Source organism: Marmota marmota, unplaced genomic scaffold (genome assembly GCF_001458135.2).
Source record: "Marmota marmota marmota unplaced genomic scaffold, marMar, whole genome shotgun sequence".
Lineage (NCBI taxonomy): Eukaryota > Metazoa > Chordata > Mammalia > Rodentia > Sciuridae > Marmota > Marmota marmota.
This window is the reverse complement of record NW_025999949.1, coordinates 3,335,756-3,358,466: the sequence shown is the minus strand read 5'-3', so window position 1 is coordinate 3,358,466 and position 22,711 is coordinate 3,335,756. Positions and strand designations below refer to the sequence as shown.

General features: G+C 39.4%; 1 protein-coding gene across 4 annotated transcripts in view; it reads right to left on the bottom strand.

Annotated features, from left to right (window-relative positions):
* The window catches only part of Grhl2 (grainyhead like transcription factor 2), a 144,730-nt gene that overhangs the window by 59,746 nt on the left and 62,273 nt on the right, over positions 1-22,711 (bottom strand). For all 4 annotated transcript variants that reach the window (XM_015486346.2, XM_048801931.1, XM_048801932.1 and 1 more), the window contains exon 7: positions 20,077-20,188. In XM_015486346.2, coding sequence (XP_015341832.1) covers positions 20,077-20,188 — 112 coding nt within the window. The remainder of the gene's footprint in view (positions 1-20,076; positions 20,189-22,711) is intronic.

Sequence of the window (22,711 nt, the reverse complement as noted above, 5' to 3'; positions counted from 1 at the left end):
TTCCTCCTTTCTCCTCCTCTTCCTTCCTTCCTTCCTTCCTTCCTTCCTTCCTTCCTCCCTCCCTCCCTCCCTCCCTTCCTTCCGGATTGAACCCAGGGGCACTTTACACTTTACCACTAAGCTACATACCCCAGTCCTTTTAAAATTGTTTTAATTTTGAGACAGTGTCTTGCTAAGTTACTGAGGCTAGCTTTGAATTTGCAATCCTCCTGCCTCAGCCCCCGGAACTGCTGGGATTACAGGCATGTGCCCCCGTGCTCAGCTATATCTTTACATTTTAAACAAAGTACACGAACAAATTATAAAAGCATGAGTGTTCCCCATAAAAAAAATCAGAAGCTATGAACAAATAACAAAAATACTTAAAAGCAACCACAATGTACTCATTCACAATAACCACCTTTAAATACATCTGTGTACATTTTATCTTTCCTCTCTTTCTCCCTTTCTCAGAATACGTAATATTTCTACAATTATTTTTTAATTAACTCGTAGCCATTGTTGATACTTAGCACATCTTTAGCGTATTCCCATGTTAATAAACTGGTGTAAAAGTACTGTTGAGGCATCTCTAGCAATTAGAGAAATGCAAATTAAGACTACACTGAGATTTCCTCTCACTCCAGTCAGAATGGCCATTATCAAGAATACAAGCAACAATAAATGTTGGTGAGGATGTGAGAAAAAAAGGTACACTCATACATTATGGGTGCACTCATACATTGGTGCAACCACTAGGAAAGCCGTATGGAAATTCGTCAGAAAACTTGAAATGGAACCACCATTTGACTTAGTTATTTTATTCTTTGGCTTATACCCAAAGGACTAAAACTCAGCATACTACAATAATAGAGCCACATCAATGTTTATAGCTGCTCAATTCACAATAGCTAACCCGTGGAACCATCCTAGGGGCCCTTCAACAGATGAATGGATACAAAAGCGTGGTATATATACACAATGGAATATTATTCAGCCATAAAGAGAAATGAAATTATGCATTTGCCAGTAAATGGATGGAACTGGAGAGTATCATGCTAAGTGAAATAAGTCAATCCCAAAACACCAAAGACCGAATGTTTTCTCTGATATGCGGATGCTAACTCACAATAAGGGGGGAGTGGGGGTAGAGTAGAATAGAAATACTTTGTATTAGACAAATGGGAATGAAGGGAAGGGAGGGAGGATGGAAATAGGAAAGATAGCAGAATGAATCAGACATACTTTTCTATGTGCATATCTGATTACATGACCAATGTAATTCTACATCATGTACAACCAGAAGAATGAGAAGTTATACTCCATATATGTATAATATGACAAAACACATTCTACTATCATGAATAACTAATAAGAAAAAAATTAAAATATTGGGAAAAAAATCACTGTTAAGGGCTAAGTACCATCACATTAGATCTTGTGGCACAACTTTATTTTGCTCTTGTTGGTCATTAGATAACATAGCACTTTGCTATCTCAAATACCATTTCATTTAATTATCTTTACAGCTAAAATTTTATATGTACTTAATTATATTTTATTAAGATATATTCCCAGGGTCTGGGGGTGTAACTCAGAGGTTGAGCACCTTAGGTTCAATCTCCTGGATTGATAAATAAATAAATAAATAAATAACAAAAGCGAAGATATATTCTCAGAAGTGAAATAGGCCAAAGAGCAATATATTTTTAGGACTAATTGATTTTGTCAAATTGTTCCTGAAAAGGTTGAAACAGTTAATATTCACAATAACAGTTCTTTTTTCCTCACACATATCTTTCTAAATTGACATGCAAAACCTGCCACCTTATTATTTTAATCGATAATTCCTTGATTGCTAAAGAGGTTGAATAGTTTTCATTTGGTTTCTGGCTGTTGGTATTTCTTTTTATTCTTTCTCTTTGTTTTTAAAATGTATTCACTTATATAACTGTTTCCAGTTCTATTCTTTGCACACTTTTTATCTCTTAGGATATTCAAATTTTCTTACTGACTTTAAAATAAATATTTAAAGCTAAAAGAGAAAACAAAAAGCAAAGAAAAACAATTTTGTATTCTACAAATTTAGATTAAGGCGTTTATGACTTTATACGAGATGGTTTTAAATGCACACCTGTGCTTTTGACTGGCCAACAATCTCTTAAAATTATGAAGAGAGAAATAGAGCACTGAATTTGAATAAGAAATTGCATTCCTGGATTCTTTATAGCTGGCTTAAAAGATTGTGTTACAATTTTGTTTGAGTTTTTAATCAGCATTTTTAAAAACAGTTTATAGGTCAACTGTAAATACGAAAGCAAATGTCATATCTAGAAACTAAGACAAACCAAGGTGCTTAGGTCAAACACATATTCTAGATGTCACAAGCTATTTGTTGGGTTATAGGGCTTTATTTTTTCATAGCTTCTCTCACTGAAAATTTTCTACAATGAAGAATGTGTCACTGAAGAATAACTATGACATTTGCTGGTAAATGGATGGATCTAGACAACAACACGCTAAGAGAAATAGGCCAATCCCTAAAAACAAAGGTCAAATGCTTTTGCTGATATGTGGTAGCTAAACCACAATCAAGGGGAAGAAAGGGAAGAAGAGAAGTTCGTAGATTAGAGAAAGGGGAACGGAAAGGAAGGGAGGTGGGGATAGGAATAGGAAAGACAGTGGAATAAATCTAACATAATTTTCCTATGAACACATATGAAAATACCTAAGCGAACCCCACCATGGTGCCCACCCACAAGAATGGGGTCCTAATTAGAATAAAATATATCCTATGCTTGTATAATTTTATTAAAATGGATTCTATTATCATGTATAACTAAGAAGAACCAACATGACAAAAAAAAATTTTTTAAATGTGTCACCTGAAAAAGGAAAAACATTTTCAGAAACAAGTGTAATAAAAACAAAAACAAAACCCTTACTAGGTCCCTCAATCAGGCAGAGATCCCCTCTCTTCGTCAATCAACGTTTGTAACAAATGCTCAGGACGAGCCCCTGGCTTCCAGGCGTTGTCCTCAGATGGAGGAACAGCAGAAAACAAGACTAGGTCCCCAACAGTGTGGCTCTTTCAGTCCAGAAGGAGCCAGAATATAAATCAGTAAATACATAAATGAACAAGACAATTAGACAAATATCTTTAATATGCTTTTTTTTAATGCCAAAAACAAAAGGGCGGGTAAGACTATGTTTTACTGGTTTTATTACCTCGTTTATTTCCCTCACAGCATGTGCAAGTACTTCATTTATTTGTTTACCATTTTTCACCAGCACTTTTATTAGCAATTTACAGGCCAAAGAAATGATCTGAAATACTGCTGCTTTCTCAGAGCGTAACATCATATGCTTAAGATGCACCCAATAAATTTGTTGAACTAAAGAATGTGTGGATGGATCCACAGATGTTCTAAACACAGAAAATATAACCAAGAGACGAACATCATATACTTCTCTGAAGCCTTAAATGGGAACCGTCTGTTCTTCTCTACCCTTCATTTCTAGTGTCTGCAGAGGGTCAGACAGTTCATGGAGGGAAGAGAATGCAAAGAGCTGCGTCTCCTGTTTCTGGAAGCTGTGCTCATATCCTTTGATAAGTGTCGTTTACTTCGGGGTTTATGACCTATGGGGTAGGAATAGGAACTCAGCAACCCGGTGGTAAGCTGTCCTTGACTAATTTCCTCATGAAAGTTATTCAAGCCCCAATTTTGCAAATGTTGATAGTTGCAACCAGTAGAAGGTCCTGCTGCTCTATTAGTTTCCTAGAGCGTCCCCCACAAATGGCCAAAACAACAGAAAAGGATTTTCACTTAGTTCTGGAAGCCAGATGCTTGAAATAAAGGTGTCAGGAGTGTTGGTTCCTTCTGGAGGCCCTGAAGGATAATCTGCTGTGTGTGTGCCTCTCTAACTTCTGATGGTGGCCAGCAAGGTTCATGCTCCTTGTTGTGCTGCCTGTCACTGAGTCCGCCACAAGGTGTTCTCTTCTGCATCGCTGTGTGCATTCCTCCTTCTCTTCTCTTCTAAGGACCAGTCATTGGATTTTGGATGATCTCATCTTAAGTTTCTTAACTAATTATATCTACAAAGATATAATTATATACCTTTTTCTAAAATGAGGTCTTATGTACAAGTTCTGGGAGTTGGGACATGGATATATATCATTTTTGAGTGTCACCATTCAATGTCCTTCATGAGATTCCTTCCCATAACTAAGAATCATGATTGGAGTGAATGGCTTGCTCTTGCATAAGGGCCACTATAGGTTAAAAAATAATCACCCCATTTGAAAAGAATTATAAAGCATGGAAATATGAACATATTAAGATTTGAATCAAGTTTCCCTAAAAATGTAATGAGGCAATATTGAAAACTACATTTTGATACACCAGTTTGTAAACATAATACCAATATCTATTTGGTGAAGATGAGAATATAAACAGGAAATTGACTTAGGAGTTTCTAAAAAAAAGTATGATGAAGGAAAATTATTATTGACCACAACAATTTTTTTAAAAAAATTATGCCAACTGACTTAAGAAGGTAGTTCTTATACACACCAGCCTGTTCAGCAAGATCACCAGATCAACTCTGGCAATAAATGGTGTGACAGATTTCATGTCACCCAGCCCGCCCTTAAGTTGTGATTGCTCTCTTCACTCACAGGCCTTCCTTCTTTCACCTCACTTCTTTAAAGCTGTGCTTTGATCTGCACTGTACAGAAAAACACATCTTCATAAAATTTGTATCAATGTTAGAAGGAAGTATGAGGTTGGAAAAGTGACACATGGAAGCATTTGGGAGTCTATGTCGACATTAGCTATATACCTATGTCCTTGATTTAGCCTCCATCACAGTAGTCTAAATACTGTATTCTAGGCAGACATTGAAGCGTGGGAAATAAATGAACTCTTACAATGTTGTTATTACCACATCTCAATGAGTTCTTGATTTTTATTTTCTCTAATGCTTTTTTCCCATTCAAAAAAAAAAAATAAGGAGAGTAAGGGATGAAGATAGTTCTTAATATGACTAATAGTCATGGTAATTTACACCATATACACCCAACCTGAAGTATCAAAAAGAACGAAACCATAGACATAGGAGTATGTCTAATAAAGCAAGAATAAAATTGATCTCATTGTTAATGTCATCCTGAGATAGGACCCAAATCTCTCAGTCATATCCAAGGCTGTGCTCCTGATATGTTAGAGTACAGGAATGCACAGCTATGCATATTCTCTAGGGCCTGTTAGGTGGACACCAAAGTAGAATGGGTGTTTTTGGATTCCCAGAGTTGACAGGCTTGTGTATAACAAGTACTCTCTAACAATGCTTCTCAATGTTGGGGTACGTCAGGATCACTTGGAGGACTTGTAAAATTCAGATGTCTGAGCCACCCTAAAGATTCTGATTCAGTTTATCTGGAATATGGCCAAGAATGTGTATTTCTAGCAAGTTCCCAGGCAGGGCCACTGCTGCTTATTGGGGGGATCACAATTTGGGTAACAATGGTTCTACATTTTGGCAAATTTAGTTCTATGGTGAAAAAAAAAAAAGACTGGATCCTTTGGGTATGTTTGGTTCATTCCAAATATAGTCTTAGAAAGCACCATATCTGTCATTAATGAAGTTCCTGTGACAGATTGTTCTTCTCCAAAAGCTTTCTCTCTTGATAAACACAAACACCATATACAGAGGACCAGACAATCACTTACACAGGGAGACTCAGGCACTACCCACTCCGAGATGTGTTCATCCTCATGCCTGACATGCCATCCAGAAATGCCCATTCCCTCAGATAAAGGCATTTTCATCTCCTGGCATTAAAATGTTAATGATCTTGGAATAAAAAGTATCCCAATCAAGAACTTAATTGCCCATCCCAAGCCTGTGTCAAGCCTTTTGCCAACATGAGACCATTGTTCTCATCCAACCCTTCCAACCACTCCATGAGAGTCTATACTCTCCTCAAGTTAAACTGCTTGTGGAAAATCACATAGCTGGTAACAAGCCAATTTGTGCTCTGAATCCAGTCTGTTTGATGCCAAAGGCCATACTGTAAACCACTGCCAATATTTAGCTTGCAAATTAAACAATAAATTGTCATCAGATATTGGCACCACAGCATGACCTTCAATGCAACTGAGTTGTGAAGAAGCACTGAGAAAAACCAAGTTCATGAGGCAGAAAGAGAGTGCATTTTTGGACCACTGCAAATTCCTTGACAAAGGAGGGCAGGGTTGGATCAGCTGTGTAAGTGGAGCAAACAAGAAGATATCTCCACATTCTGCTAGCACATGAAGATTGAGAGAAAAGTTAAAAAGTCAGTCCTAGCCAGCACACACCTATAATCCCAGTGGCTCAGGAGGCTGAGACAGGAGGATCAAGAGTTCAAAGTCAGCCTCAGCAAATAGTGAGGCACTAAGCCACCCAGTGAGACCCTGTCTTTAAATAAAATACAAAATAGGGCTGGGGATGAGGCTCAGTGGTTGAATGCCCTCAAGTTCAATCCCGAGTACCTTAAAAAAAAAAAAAAAAAAGGCAGCTATTCTAAGAAAACCAGGGTTGGAAAAAGCTGAAGAACTTTACACTGTTTCATAAAAAGGCTGCTAAGCTCACACGAGTGCAAGGTTCACCGTGCATATTTCTGGCAAGTTAGATTCTGAACAGGAATTATTGGATTCAATTCTATTTTAATTGTTACAGGAGAGATGATAGAGAATCCTTTTGTTATCTTTTTATTTTTTATCTTTTGTATGTAATCAGTGGTTTGTTAATAGGTCTGTCAATTCAGACTTTTGAAGACTGGGTTTTCTTCTGATTGTATAAGCAAGAATGATGCTGGAATGCTGTCAAAGGAAATGCTAGTTTCTTTACCCTAATTAAGCTTCATGGTAAATTATAACTGCCCCTTTTAATTATTTTGTATATATTGTTGGAGATTAAAAGGAGTGGTGTAATTAATATAAAAATTGCTTCTCTTCTGAAAGGTATGGATTCTGCCTGGACTAGTAAAATAACGATGCTGGAATGCTGGAAATGGCTCCGAGCACCATTGCCAATTCAGTGTGTACAATGCAGATGTTTTTTTTTAAAAATGCTGAAAACCTGTTTAGGTATTTGGGGTCATAGTGCCACAAGTCCATCTACAGGGTGGCAGCCAAAGGGAGAAGTATATCGGCAGTGCAAACACACACCTAGATTTAGTTTTCTGTCCTTTTCTCGCCAAACCCTGTGGACCTTCAGGGAGTTAACCAAACCTCTCTGAACTTGTATTTCCTCATTGACAAAATAGGAACAATATCTAAGAGAACAGAAGCTGCTTGTCCATAGTGGATGATGGGAACAATCCTGGCCCCCACTTAACTCGAACCTGCCTGTCCTCAAACACCAACTAGAGGGTCATCTGAGGAGCACTCTCTCTGACTTGAAATAAGTGAAATAAATAAACCCTAAAACCCTAATCTAAGTGGGTTCCAAGATTTTTGTTATGTTTTGTTTTTTCAAAATTGAAGAAACAGCTTTTTAAAACCTGAGCGACTCACAAGAACTTGCTAAAGAGCTTGTTATTTTTTTTGAGAGAGAGAGAGAGAGAGAGAACTTTTTTTTTAATATTTATTTTTCAGTTTTCAGCAGACTCAACATCTTTGTTTGTATGTGGTGCTGAGGATCGAACCCGGACCACACGCATGCCAGGCGAGTGCGCTACCACTTGAGCCACATCCCCAGCCCTTGTTATTTTCTTATAATGTTAAAGCACTATAAGCCAGAGGTAACCTGGGCGTCCTTTAGTGGGCTGACATTTGAGAAGCCCTAAATGCATTTCCATTGTTTGGTCCTGGTCCACGAGCCAAACAAAATGGATACCATTTTTTTGAGGGCTAAGTATGTAATAGGCCCTGTTCTAAATATACACACTTCACAAACATTACCAGGGACAACTCAGTTTCTTCTTCTTCTTCTTTTTTTTTTTCCCCATTACCTAAACTAGAAAATAAGCAAATACTTTCAGTACCTCCCTTCCCCCACAGTTTGTATCTTGTTTGTTTTTGTTTGTTATCACTGAAGACCACTGAATGGAAAAATTACAAAGAATAGAGGATTATTTAGCTCATAGTGCTAGAGACTGGGAAGTCCAAGAGCTTGGGGCTGGTATCTGGTGAGAACTTTCTTGCTAATTTAAGACACAGCACACGGGATCTCATGGTAAGACAGAGCATGCGTGTTGGCTCAGGTGACCCTTCTTTTAAAGTCACCCATGCATCAGGGGTCCCCACTCTCAGGATCTCACCTAATCTTAGTTACCTCCCAAAGGCCCTACCTCCAAATATTATTCACATACGAATTGGAGAATTAAGTTTCCAACATGGACTCTTGGGGGACATGCTCAAACCACAGCAGTTTATAAGAGACTCAGCTGGGATTGGAACCTACAAAGTTCTTTCTATACACAAAGCTGGAACTTTTGACTTCTGTGACATATAATCTTTCAAATGAGCACTTTTTGGTAAATAATCCAGAAAAATAATGGAAACTGAAATTGTGAGTTCATAATACACAACTATCAGAGAACAAGGCTTCGATATTATTAAAGCTGTCATAATCAATAGCATTATTACTATGCACTCTCCATGACTTATTATTAATAATACCCTCACAGAGATCATCTAAGATGACATCTCTTTGGGGATTTGCTCCTTAAGCGAACCCAGTATTTTATTTGTGTTTGCTTTACTCTCTGTTTTTCTAGAGGAGGAATTATATAGGCCAATGTTAAAGATTTTGAATTTTATTGAATGAAAATTTAAAATAAGAAAAACATTTTACATTGTAATCCATTATATTTCATGTATGCTAGTATTTTTAATATTATTTGATTTCATTTTTTAAAAGAATGCTGTTTTCACCCACAAATGTAATTCCACATGGTTCATACCTTATGTGTAGACACTCAAATGCACATGCATGTGTCTATACATACATGTGTACATGAATCATGGCTTATAGCTTTGAATCTAATCAACTTGGATAGGCTTGAAATTAAACTCTTCCCATCAGTTCATGTGACTTAGAGAGATTTAATTTTATCTCATCCCTGGTCCACAAAGTTAGTTCATAAATGACAAAAAACAAAATAAAACAAACAAAAAACCGGTGTTTTCTAAGAATTTTCTGAGTGAATAAAGATATGGATGGTATTTTGGTAAATAATTTATACTTTTATTCGGCATGAACTATTCATGATTTAGTCTGGCTTTCTAATATTTATTTCATCACTTGACACACCAACAACCTTGGGGGTTTGTGTGAAGACAAGAAGTTATGGGCACATGGGATTAGCAGTTACCTCCAAAGTAGTTAATCAACCATCATTGGCTCCCTCTACCACAAACTCCCTAACCTCCTCCCACCCAGATGATATTTTGGAGAAACAGTATCACTTGCTTAAAACAATATAATTGGAACTCTTCCTCAATTTGATGGTGCTTTTCTATTATTAGTAAGAATTTCAAGAATTGTATTCTGTAAGACATTCCACAGTCTGACAAAGGCCCATCCTGGGGGCCGGGGTTGTGGCTCGGTGGTAGAGTGCTCGCCAATCATGTGTGAGGCCCTGGGTTTGATCCTCAGCACCACATACAATAAATAAAATAAAAGTATTGTGCCCAACTACAACTAAAAAAATAAATATTTTTTTTTAAAAAGCCCATCCTGGTGTCTAACAACCATCAGTGTCAGAAATAATTTCAAACATAGATAGTCATGCTTGAGAGTTGCAGACTGAATAGATTTAAACAATAAAAATGACTTTTTTGGTCATCGGTGGTGCCATACACAGATGTATTATAAGTCCTGTCAATCTTCAAATGGATTATCTTTCACTAAACTTGAATCAAAAGCCTAATTCTTTCAGAGACTCAATGTATATTAAGATTGAATCTCCATTTTCTACCTCCCCAATGGTCTCTGGCTGCCCTATCACAAATACTGAACTAGTGGGCAGACATGGGAACATAAATCTGTCCCATGATGTAAAGGTAGGGGTGGCCTGAGGGACTGAAACGACTGATCTAACTGATTGAATTAGAAAAGTTGTTTTTTTCACTAGGTGCTATGTAAATGATTTGTATTGCTATTCCTGTTTGCTTTTACAATATTCTGTCATTTCTAATATTATATTAGAGGATCTCTATATTGTTTCAAATCTGAAATTCTATTCCTTTCAATATATGTCTTCAATAAGATAAATATGTCATTCACAGGAAAGAAGCTGCAGCTCCAGCTGACCTTTCTAATGCTGGCCACAGCATATGGGACAGTAGGTAGAAGCCACCTGAACTGGCCATGACTTTGGAAAAGCTGCAGGACTTCTCTAAGCTGGTGTCCTATCATTAAAACAGAGATGCTATGGCACAGCCTCACAGGATGTAGACCAATCACCTATTAAGCCCTGGCTTACCTCAATACTCATCTTTTCAAAAGCTGAAACACAACTGGTGGCTCCACATTCCTGGAGTAGGTTCAAAGAGTTTTCGTCAGATTAATTTCATCTTATTTTGGCTTCCACAACCTCAAAGAGTTTAATTTAATTTTAGAAAAACTTAGTCTTGCTGTTTAGATTTTGTAAACAAAGCAGGAAAACTAACTTTGTCTAATTTTGCACTTGGGGCTATTTCAAAGATATAAACTCATTTCAGTTGAAAGATGCAGGGTCAGAGAAGCTTCCAGAAAGTGCTGAAGGTTAGCTAAAAATACTAACTCTATACTTTTGTTCAGGAATCATCTTATTCTCACAAAACTATCAGGCTGTATCTTCAGGGTTTTTTTTTTTTTTTTTTTTGTCATTTTTAGGTCAATGCAATGATTTAAAAATATAGGCTACCATGATAACTGAGGTTTCATTAAATGCATCTCTGAAAAAAAATAATAATTAGGTTCCAAGCCAAAAAAAAAAAAAAAAAAGAAATCAAATTTAAAAGTACAAATTATATGATGAAAACACAGTGTGATAACTATGAATATAGAAAAAGGTCCATCAGTTAGGGGGAAAACAGCACAATGTCTGGTAAATGTTAAAAAAAGAAGAAGATAGGAAATATAGCATTTGACAGAACTACACATGGTGGGTCTATCATGTGAGCGTGTGTGTATGTGTGCTTTAGTTTTGAAATCTTACCACCTAAACCAGTATCTCTATGGGGCAGTTCAGCCCTCTCAATAAAACAATCTTAAAGAGGGCTTCAAGCTTCCATTCCATGCTTCAGTACTCTCTGGAACATTCCTTCTGGTTAACCACCGAGGGCTTAATATTTCCAGGAGTAGGAAAACTCCTTACCAGAAAAGAATAGTAAAGGAAAATGGTTATAGAAGACTACATTCATTGTAATTTTTAATTTACAATTATTTTAAAGTTTGTTTTTTAACAATTTCTCATTTGTTTGCTTTGGGCAAATAGTAATGATTTCTAGTTAAGATTAAAAAAAAAAAGAAAACCCTTCTCGCTTATTAGTATATACATTATGTTTCTGTGCTAGCAATTAAATCTTAAGAGTTGCTGATGTTTTAGCAAAATAAAGTACCACAAGCACAATTTGCATCCAGAAAAATGCTACCTAAAACAAGTCTTTCTGTATGAAAGGGGAGAGTTCAACACCAGCCAGATTTCCTGGTTAAATAGGCATGTTTACCATAATTGTCACCTAAATATAAAACTGCCCAGAGCACTTTGTTCATCAGCCACTAAACACTGATTGAACAACTACCTGCTCTACGCCCAGTTCTGCATCAGGTGCTGGGCATATAGAAGTTAAAAAAGAAATCCTTCTATTCAAAAAGTTGGACCCAGTGGCTGGAGAGAATTAAACTGATAAACCAAGTGAAACATGGCAACTCGCCAGTGCTTAGATACAAACCCGAGCCCATGAGGAAGCAGCTGACTCTACCTGGGAAGACCAGAATGATCTCACCCAGAGCGGGACAAGGGAACAAGGTCTCAAGATGGGAGATGTCTTCCAGAAGGAGGAGGGAAGAGAGGGGGCTGTTCTAGGCCTGAGAGTCCTAGAGAAGAACAAAGGAGGGGTCAAAGTTACTAGGAAAACATAGCAAGGGGTGAACAGACTCCTATAGATGTGACGTTAAGAAATTTTAGTAAAAGACAGATCACACTAGAAAGACCTGAATAATGGCTTAGGTGTAGGGCAGAAGTGTAGCAAAGAGGAAGACCCAGCAATAACTCGAGAGGGACTCCAGGGTCTAGGAGTGATCTACAGACTCCATCCTGACCTTGACCCTTCTCTGAAGGGAAGCAGGGGGAACCCTAGGGCCACCCTAGTCACTCACTCTGACAGGGAAATGATTCTCTTTACACAGGTGTTGGCCTCAACAGAATCAGTTTCTCAGATTCATATCAAGACTTGCATGCAATAAATGGCTCAGTTATTACTGAAAATTATTATTATTCTGCCTGAACAAATGTTAAACTTTAAAGAACACTTGCATTTTACAATGCTTTGAGATACTTAACCTTCATACCCTACCATGCTTTTATTGCATAAATGCTTTCTAACCAAAACTGAAGGAATTTTCGGTAACCGTGGCTTCGGCGCCTCCCTATAAAACAGAGCACGTCTCACGCTGCATGTGAAGGTGATAACAGTGAGAGCTGGTGAGAGAGGGAAGAATCTGGGAGCTCCTGGTGCCCACCTGCCTGGTTCTGCAGGGGAAGAAGGGACACAGCTTTGCTATCTGGCTCGTAGCCTGAACTCTCAACAGGCCTCAGAGTTCATTTTGGAAGTTGGGGGCTCTTGCTATCTTGCTTTTTATCAAATATCTATCCTGTCTATTAAGAAGTATGGAAATAGCCTAGAAAAATATCAGAAGATAAAATTCCATTTGCTTGAGTTATTTTTATTTTTTTATTTTTGGTACCGGGGATTGAACCCAGGGGTGTTTAACCACTGAGCCATATCCCCATCCCTTTTTTATATTTTATTTAGAGACAGGATCTCACTGAGTTTCTTAGAGCCTCAATATGTTGCTGAACTCAACATCCTCCTGCCTCAGCCTCCAGAGCTGCTGGGATTACAGGCATGTGCCACCGCATCCAGCCATTGAGTTATTTTTAAAGGAGAGAAGACCCACGTTTTCCATTCTGCAGGGAGATAGCAAGTGTGTGGAAGTCTGGGGCTAGTGCAGGCCCCCTGAGAGCTAAGCTTAATAGAAGGGTAGAAAACCCATGTGATAGAGTAGTGGACTGCTGAGGACTCTTTCTTGTCACCCAGGCCTGTTGGGCCATGAATTCATACTCCTTGACAATCTGGCCACCTGACCTCCAAAAAGACCATAGTTGCCTCTTCCCACACACAACCTCAAATCTCCCACCTCCTCCTTTTCTGCACAGATCTCAGAGGAGCCCAGCCCAGAACTGCCTATAAAAACTGCAGGAAGGAACGAAGGTCACTCAGAAAGCCAGCTGCCTCTAGACATCTCAGGAAAACTGTGCTGCTTAATTTGAATCACAATTCCTTGAGAGGAGAGCATGACTCCAGAAGAGAAAGAAGTCCAAGGTCTCACGGTGGTCATCTGAGCTCTTGTTTGAGAATCTTTCCAAAGGCTTTCTGGACCCTCAAGGAGAAACATGGAGAAGTAAACTTGGAGAAATGTTTGATATCAATGGAACTTAAGTGTTCAGGGAAAGTATTACTTTAATATAAAACTACTATCAACAATGCACGATATTAAAATGGCTCTTAATAAACACATTTGTATTAAGATGCAGACAAAAATCCTATAATGACATGCTAATAACTGAGAATGAAGTTAATTGTCAGCTAAGTACCACGGAAAATTAAAGGATTAATGTAACCAAATAACTAATACATCTTGATACAGGCAAGATTACGGTGAACCAAAATTAAAGTCAGAGATTGAACAAAGAGCATACCACTGGTTTCACAATTAACTACAAAATCTTACCAATTTTGGTAACATGAGCTATAAGTGAAAAATAATGATGTACTGGTCTCATTAATCCCAATGGGCAATCAAGTAATTCTGAAATTGCACATACTATGATGTGTATTATTTTGGAACATCTGCATCATAAAGTAGTGAGGGAATTCTGTTCAGAAAGGAGAAATGATATATAAATGTTAACAAATTAACTATCATAGCTTCTGGCTTTCACTCTGTGAAGTTAATATTAGTTGTTGAGCCCCTTCTAATTTGCCTTCCCACTTGAAAGGTAACAAATTGAAAGATACCCACCCCCAGAGAGTGGCATTGAAATGATACACTGAATAGATTCAATATCTAATCCAGGTCTTAATTTGATTGGTAATTCATTTCAAATATTTTTCAGATGGCTTATATGCTGGGCCCAACTGGGTAACTCCACCATGCAAATGAGTCTAGGGCTGCCATCTTGGTCTAGGTGTGGAGGAGGCTTCAAAATCAACAGATGCCCCACTGAGCTCAGGACCTGGTCCACCTCCACTCCCCCAGGACCCAGCCATGCTGCTTCCCCAGCCCCTTCCCTTTGGGTGCCACACCCACTCAATCAGCAAAGCTGTGTTTTCCTTTCATGAACTTTCTCCTTATCTCCAAAGCCAGCCAGTCAGCAAGTGTCTGTCCTTCCTATGGTTTGTCCCTCGATCTGCTGTAACTTTGTACTTCCCCCTTCACAATTCATGCCTCTGCATATTGATCCTTCCCCTGGCTGTCACTGGCCTCCAGGTTGCCAGTCTCCACTCCACTGCATCCCCTCCCGCTGGCTGGCCCAGAATCCCCTCTTTAAAATACAGGATCATCCCATTACAATCCTGCCATACATCGTCAAAGGTTATCCAGAGCCTCTAAAATTCGGTACAACTCATTAAATAGAAATTTCATCACAGTATTCTGTTTGTCTGTTACCCCTCATATTTTCCACCATCTGTCCTTACAGGAGTTCTGGGAGGACAGGGGCACAAATGTACCACAGCCATTTAGATAAATGGCAATATGTAGGTACAATGTCTATGTTTCCTCTCTTATGTATTCCTGAATCTCAAAGTCTACTTTGTTCAATAATAGAAAAAACATGTTAAACCTTAATATGGAATATAAGTGCATGCACACTTCTATATCCCCCTACAAAGCCACAAAACAAGACTTTGTGGAGCCAAAACAGTGTTAACGCAACAGAGGACAAGAAGATCTGAGGTTATTTACCCTCAACATCTGGCTCAGTGAGGTTCCTCTGCAAAGATGCTGGAGTTAGTGTTTGCAAAGGAGCTGAACCAGCATGACCCTGATGTTTAACCTGCAGCTCTGAGGTTTGCCAACAGGATAGAAGTGGCAATGACCTTCTAACATCAGGAGCCATCCAAGTGTATGGCCCTCCTGGGCACAGACAGCCAGCATTGGCCCCAAAGACTTCAGCCTGTGCTGCATAAAGAGAGCTCGACACAGGGGTCCTTTCAGAGCTGGAGACCAACAAGTTCCATCTAGGCTTCACATCCTTGTCACTCTGAGGTCTCCAGCCCCTTCCCTTTGGGTGCCACACCCACCCAATCAGCAAAGCTGTGTTTTCCTTTCCCAAAAAGAAAGCCCTTTCCCAATCTCATTTATTTGGGACTTCCTTCCTTCTCCCGCTCTGCATGGCTCAATGAATTCTCACTAGTATGCCTGGTAGTTCATGTCCCTCCAATTTTGCTAACAGTTTTATTAGACTTGAAACAATTTTCCAATCTCATTTTTATTTTATTTTATTTTTTTGTCTTGATCATTTTACCCAGCATGTGCTACTTCCTCGGCTTGTAGCACCACTGCTCCCCTACCTTTTGGACCTCATAAGCCTTTTATATCCTTCCAGAAACATCTTCTCTGGGAAGAGTTCCTCTGTGCTACCTCTTACCATTTGACATTTTAGCTGTTCATCTTTTTTACCTCTAGATTTGAGCAGCTTGAGAGAAAGGCCCTGTGCTAATCCCACTTTACTCACCAGTGCCTAACAAAGGGCCTGGCACACAGAAGGTGCTCAATAAATGCTTGCAGAATGAATGTATGCATTTTCCCAAACTGGTGTTAATAAACATGGGCTCATCATTAACTCCGTGTCTCAGTATAATGGGGCTGTTATACTCAGAGACAAACTACAAATAAAATTAAGTGGCTTTTCCACATAGGCGGTATAATTGACCCAGGAATATCCCTTGGGCTGCAGAGTATGAACTTATTTATGACCCTGAGTAACTGCTATTATTCAAGAAGCTTACAAGAAAGAACTTGTGAGCCATGGAGAACTTTGCTTGTGTGTTTTGAAAAGCAGCAGAATTCACTTGGGCCTGGGTTTGTTTGTTTTACTTTTATCAGAGATAATTACTCATGTTTCTTTCCCCACCCCCAAATACTTTAAGAACCACATATCTGAACTAGCTTTTTGGAAATTCAAAATGAGTAGCAAGCAGCTAACAGTTTCACCACCCAGATTGTAAAATGTTCTCAGTGTTGGAAGGTAAGGGCAAAAGGCAGGACATCAATTAATGAATGTCTTCAGACCCTCTGCACATAACACGTGCCTGGGGTGTCAGGAGCTAGCTAGGGGCTCAGATACAAAAGTGATATATGGTTGAGAGAGGAGAACAAACTCTGGCATTCTTGGGTTTCCACCCTATCTACCAAGAGTGGAATCTTGGGTAAAATTCTTACCCCTCACCATCTCAGCTTTTAAACCCCATCATGGTTGTTTTGAGGATGAAGGAGAAAATGCTAATGGATGATGCTTCTAGAGCCTGAAACACAGGAGGCAATGTAGATGTTACTAAGGTATAGTTCATTCCTTCAGGCCCATCCTTTGCCAGCATAATCAGAGTTTCCTGCCCACATTCATCCATTCATTTATTCATTCATTTATGAAATACTGACCAACACTCACTATGTTGCAGGTGCTGTGCTAAGTACTGAGACTAGAGCAAGGGACAAAACAGAAAGCTCTGCATTCATGGAGCTTACCATGTAGCAGGAAGCAAAACTAGAAGAAATATGAACATAAATAAATAACACGTCAGGTGGTTATAAGTGCCCTGAAGTTAAAGATAATGGAGCTACAGAGTGAAGAGGGTGTGTAGGTGAGGGGAATACCTTGGTGACAAGGCTTGGAAAAAAATGAGGGAAAAGGCCACCTAAGTATCAGTGTGAACAGCATCCCAGGCAGAAGGGAATAAGTGCAGAGACAGTCTCCTGGAATCTTCACTCAAGCCATAGGAATCTGGAGACCAGGCTCCAAGCTCTCCCTCTGCCCTGGGCCTCAGAACCCTGCTCTCTTTTGCAGGGAACCAAAGACAGGACTCCCCCAGGGTCTGGCAGTCAGAGCCTGGCTAGCACATTGAGGGCCACTCAGAGGATTAGGTGTGGGAGATGAGGAAAGGCCCCAAATTGGACTCTAATTCCAGCTTAAGGTCACCACCTGGATGGCTCAGTTGAATTTGCTGACCACAGACACCAGAGGAGATAAGGAAACTATGATTTCTGAGCCCTGACTTCAATTTCCAGCCTCGTGGAAGTTTTTTAAAAAAGAGTTTCATCAAATAATTTCAAACTTTTCCCTTCCTTTTTTTGGCCATTAGAAGTCTGTCAATCAAAATTGGCTCATGTATGGTACACGTGCTCTCTGGTCTTCCTGCACACTTAGCAGGCATTGATAATCCTCTGCCAGACTCCTGGTAGAGTACAGGGGGGGCCGCCTTAGGGCTGTTCTTCCTCCCACACTTGAGTTCCCATGGATGATGGTACACAGTACCCAGGTACAAGGCCTCTCAATATCAGTTCTCTTTTGTATTAGAAACATGTTTACAACCCTGGCAGAGGGATACTTGGCTTGACTTTTATAAGGAATTCTGTGATAGTTTTGCACGTTTTCTCACCCTGTGAGCAGCTGTCAAGTTGAGGTTAAGGTTATACAGAAAACATTTATGCACAGAAAACATTTGCACCAATTGAATTCAAGGAACTGGCTTTGTACCTTGGTCTCTGGTGGGAAGCTTCTCATGATGTTCCTCATTAAAAGTCACAGATTTCAAAGACAAAGCATTTGTTCTGTCCATGTGCATGTGTGTGCTTTCACACATGTACATGGGTTGTATAAGGGAGAAAAGTCTGAAGGAAGATGAGAGGTGATAAAGGAGAGATAAAAGAAGATTTGAAGGGTTACCAGAGCTGAGAAATCATCTTGGGCTCAGAAAACTAAACTCTGTTACAATATCAACGTTGAATCAACAGGTATGCCAGTAAAATGCTTTTTATTATTTGCCTTACTTGAACTTAGCCCAAATTTCTATTTAATTGCTCCTCTCGTTTTCTTGGGTAATAATTATAAGGCTAACTTTTCAAATAAAATAAAATTGTTCCTCTGCTTTATGCAGACTAGTTACAAAGCAGGCTAAGGCAAGTTCCCCAAACCCCTATCTCAGTCTTAGATTTAATATAGGGACCCAGGGCAGGAAGAGTATTTTTATTCCAGCACTTATACTAATTACTGAGGACAAGTCATATGAGACAGTAGGTCAGGGAGCCTCTCTAGACCTGTTTCCTTGGGCATTAGATTAATATGTTTGACTAGTTATCACAGGTGTGTGTGTGTGTGTGTGTGTGTGTGTGTGTTTGATGAGGGGTAGGAGTGGCTTTACTATTTTGTAGGACAAACAATAATTAGTTTCAATATGTTCTATGTTGAGTCTCTAACCTTAACCTAGTCACTAACCAAACTCTGCCATTGGTCAAGGGGTTCTAGCAAGACTGAGAGGGAAGGTCTGAAAAGTCCTTCAATACATTATGCAAGAAATCAAAAAAAGTATCCTTCTAGCAGCTCAGCCTTCTGATGCCCAGCACAATGGAAACCTTCTCTGTGCCTACACTCATGGGGACTGTAGCCCCGAGGTTTTCAAAATGGAGCAATGAAGCCTGGAATATGAGAAAAGATTTCTTTCTTATGGAAGTAGCATGTAACTAAAATGTTAAAATACTTACAAATGCTTGCATTATTGGCTGTGTTTTCAATCACTTTTGGAGACCTTTGAAATCCATGCTTTGACTTCCCCTACTTGGCTCTGTATCTCAGAAGTCAATTCCTAAAAATTGCATTTTTTAAGGTCATATGCCCGCTGGCTTTGGGTTAAATGTGGTCTATGAGAAGCACTGGCAGGAGACTAGCAGACAAGGGAAGCCAGGGCATTTCTTCTCTTCCCTCTTGGCACTGAATGTCTCTGGCAGCGATTCCTCTGTGGCTCTGCCTCCCAATGGGAAACTGCTCCCTCTGTGGTCCCAGCTCCTGTTGGGTGGCTCCCCAACGCCCACCACCACCTCCCTTTGATTCTCCAGCCCAACAGGTAATAGCAGGATTGCCTCACTGTGCCTTCAGCCTCTCCAACCTTGGCAATGAATTCCTTCCACTGAATTTCTTGGCATGGGCTCTACCTTTCTATATAGACCCTGGATAATGACACTGTCCAGGGGTCTATGGTCTCCAGAGAACAGACATTATATTTAGGAGTGTACAGACTCCAGACAATGAACTTGGCACATACATTCCTTCTTTCCTTGGCAGAGTAGGTCTCTTCAGTGGTAATTAGCCTGACCACCAAGTACTACCTGCACTAAGTGTGTGGGATGTGGAAGGAACACTGCACAGAGCATCAGACCCTAGATCTTGCTTAAAACTTTGCCAAGGGCCTTAGAGGGCCATAGGCTTGATCTTCGTCATGTCCAGGGGAATAGGAACAAGAGCTCATCTAACCTGCTGATTGCCTAGACTCAAACAAGGAGGGCATGAAAATGTGTTTTAGATACCCAAATGGTTCTTGCAAATCTGATGTACTGCTGTTATTATCCAAGCCATGGTTGACCTTCAGGGGAGAGAAATGCTTGGCTCTTAATTTCTAAGGCTGATTGTGCTAACTGTACTAACACAGGGGAGGGCTGTAGATTGGTGCTTGGCATGGCACAAAAGCTACAGGGTCCTCGCTGTGATCCCAGTGCTGGGCCCCCCCTTGGCATCACAAAGTTTAGTGTATCAAGACCCGAAGGAGGTCAGGACCAACGTACCAATGTCGAGGACCCTCTGCTTCGCTGTGTGTTGCCGAGAGTGCCAGTACTTCCAGTACTTCAGCTGTTCGTCTCGGTTTTTGTCTTCGCTGAAGACCACCATCACCACACTCTGCAGAGGGGAGAATGGAGAGGTTACTCTCTGCCCAGTGCTTCTGTTGCCTTAGAGGGTCCCCTGTTGCAGAAGTTCTAGCACAGGTATGTTTCTTAAGCAAGAAGAGCCCAGACGAGTTCAGCTGTATGGATGGTTTTGTTTTAAATGTGCTTACTTAAAAAAAAAAAAAAAATGGAAAATGAGAACCACACAAAGGGAAAAAAAGAGAATCCTATAGCAATTTTGATTATTCCGTGAGGTCAGCCAGAACACCAAAATATTTTTTTCTTATATTGTAAATAAGCATACTTTTGAAATTTTGTATCCCAAAACAGAATTTGGGACCATTGTTAAAGAAGCAACATCCACTTCTGGCCGAATTTAGTGCCTGGGCTGGAGTAGGGGAGGTAATGAGAGAAATACTAAGGAAATGAGGGGAATGCTGAAAGATGAATTCCTATTGATGCACAGAGTTAAACTACATATATTCCATATGCTGAAAAATGCAAGGGCAGCTACGCCCGGTGGTGCATGCCTAGAGTCCCAGAGGCTTGGGAGGCTGAGGCAGGAGGATTTCGAGTTCAAAGCCAGCCTCCGCAACTTAGTGAGGCCCTAAGCAACTCAGTGAGACCCTGACTCTAAATAAAACATTTAAACAAAGGACTGGGAATGTGGCTTAGTAGTTAAGCACCCTGGGTTCAATCCCCAGTACCCAAAACAAAACAAAACAAAAAAACAAGGGCAAATATGTTATCTATTTAAATTTAACAGGGAGGTACTTGAAAAATAAGCTTGAGAAACTGATTATATCTTGAAGAAATAAAAATCCAAAACCCCTTTTGGTTCTAAGTTACAAGCAGCCTCATTAACTAAACACCCATAAATTCACTGTCATTTATGAAATGGAAGATAGCACCAAAAATAAACAAAATAGACACGGTACCAAAACAAACAATCAAAACACTGAAACTACAGTGCCAGGAATGCTTCTCCTCTCATCCCATATCCAAAGTACTTCTTAGACACTTTCTGACTATTCAAAAGAATAACTCATTGACTCTCTTTCCTTCAGAACTTTTTTGGGCTGGGGATGTAGCTTAGTGGAAGAGCACATGCCTTGTGTGTACAAGGCCCTGGGTTTAATCCTTAGCCACAAAAAAAAAAAAAAAAAAAAAAAAAACCCGAAACTTTTCCTTTGTAGTATTTGACACATTTGTAATCATTTACTTAATTATTCAGCCAATGGCAATGTCTTCCCATTGACTTTGAACTCAACAAGGTCAGGAACGTCTGCTATTCAGCACTGTAGCTCTGGAACCCGAGAAATGTCAATAGACAGCAAATTCATGCTGGTGGCTGACTGTCAACTCAAAACCCAGCTCATTCCTAATGGACATATGAACATGTTCTATATAAGACAGCAGATGCTTGTTAGAAAAACTAGCTTAGAAATATGTGTCCATGTCATTTGAATTCACAAGCATCAAGAGTGTCAAAGGATTAGTGGCTGCAGGGGAAGCTGTTCACTGTGTGATGAGCCCTGAGCTCAGCCAGCCCTTGTTCTTCCACAAATGTGTTTATATATACTTAGAAGTTTATTGTGTGGTTTCCTGGTGTTTATTTCTGGCCCAAAATAAAAATAACATTTAAAGTAATTTTTTCCCTAGCAAAAGATTAAATTAGCATAAGTAATGGCGCATTCTTGGTATAAAAATTCATTTCTTCTGTAAGAAAGAAAAAAAATCAGTTTGAAACTGTTATCATCAAGTTTATATGCCTTGATTCAGAATTTTACACTATTCTTGGAAATAAATTCTGGAAGATTACAAGTATTTTCCTTCGACCTTAGACTCCTTGCTGTCCCAGAGGGGCTGGGTGAGAAAGATGTACTCTGAGAGATACCACTTTACTACCAAGATTAGAAGTTAGAGTGAAATCTTTAAGAAAAGGAGGGATTCTCATTTTAGCCAAAATAGAACAAAAGGAAATATATTTTTCATATTAAAGTACTTCTATGATTCCCACAAAGTAGGATTCTTGGAAAAGTCCCTGTACTCCATACTGGTGCCATGCCTTAGAATATCAATCGTCCACCATTTTTTCAGGATGATGGTGATGGTGAGATTAAGAGGATGTATATAACTAAATTCTTACTTGGAATTTACAAGACTTTTAAAAAGAAAAGCCAATGTATCCGGTGTCATCTTCTTCTCAGACACCCATATGTGAGAGTATGTCAAAGTTCAATATCCAGAGATGGACCAGGATGAAATTTCTCTGCTTTTCACCAACCTAGGCTGCTCAACACAGCACATGTTAGTGATTCAGAGAGGTGGGCTCAGGAGTCTGGTGGCCTGGGATATGTCCTAGGTTCCTGTAACCTTGGCCACTTACCAGCTCCTGAAAGTCCAAGTTTCCTTATCTGTAACACTATGATAATATAGTGTCTTTGTCATAGGGTTGTTGTTAGTTTCAGTGAGTTACTAGTCGTGCAACACATGAAAGATATTCAATAATTCTTCATTGTTATTGTATGACTCA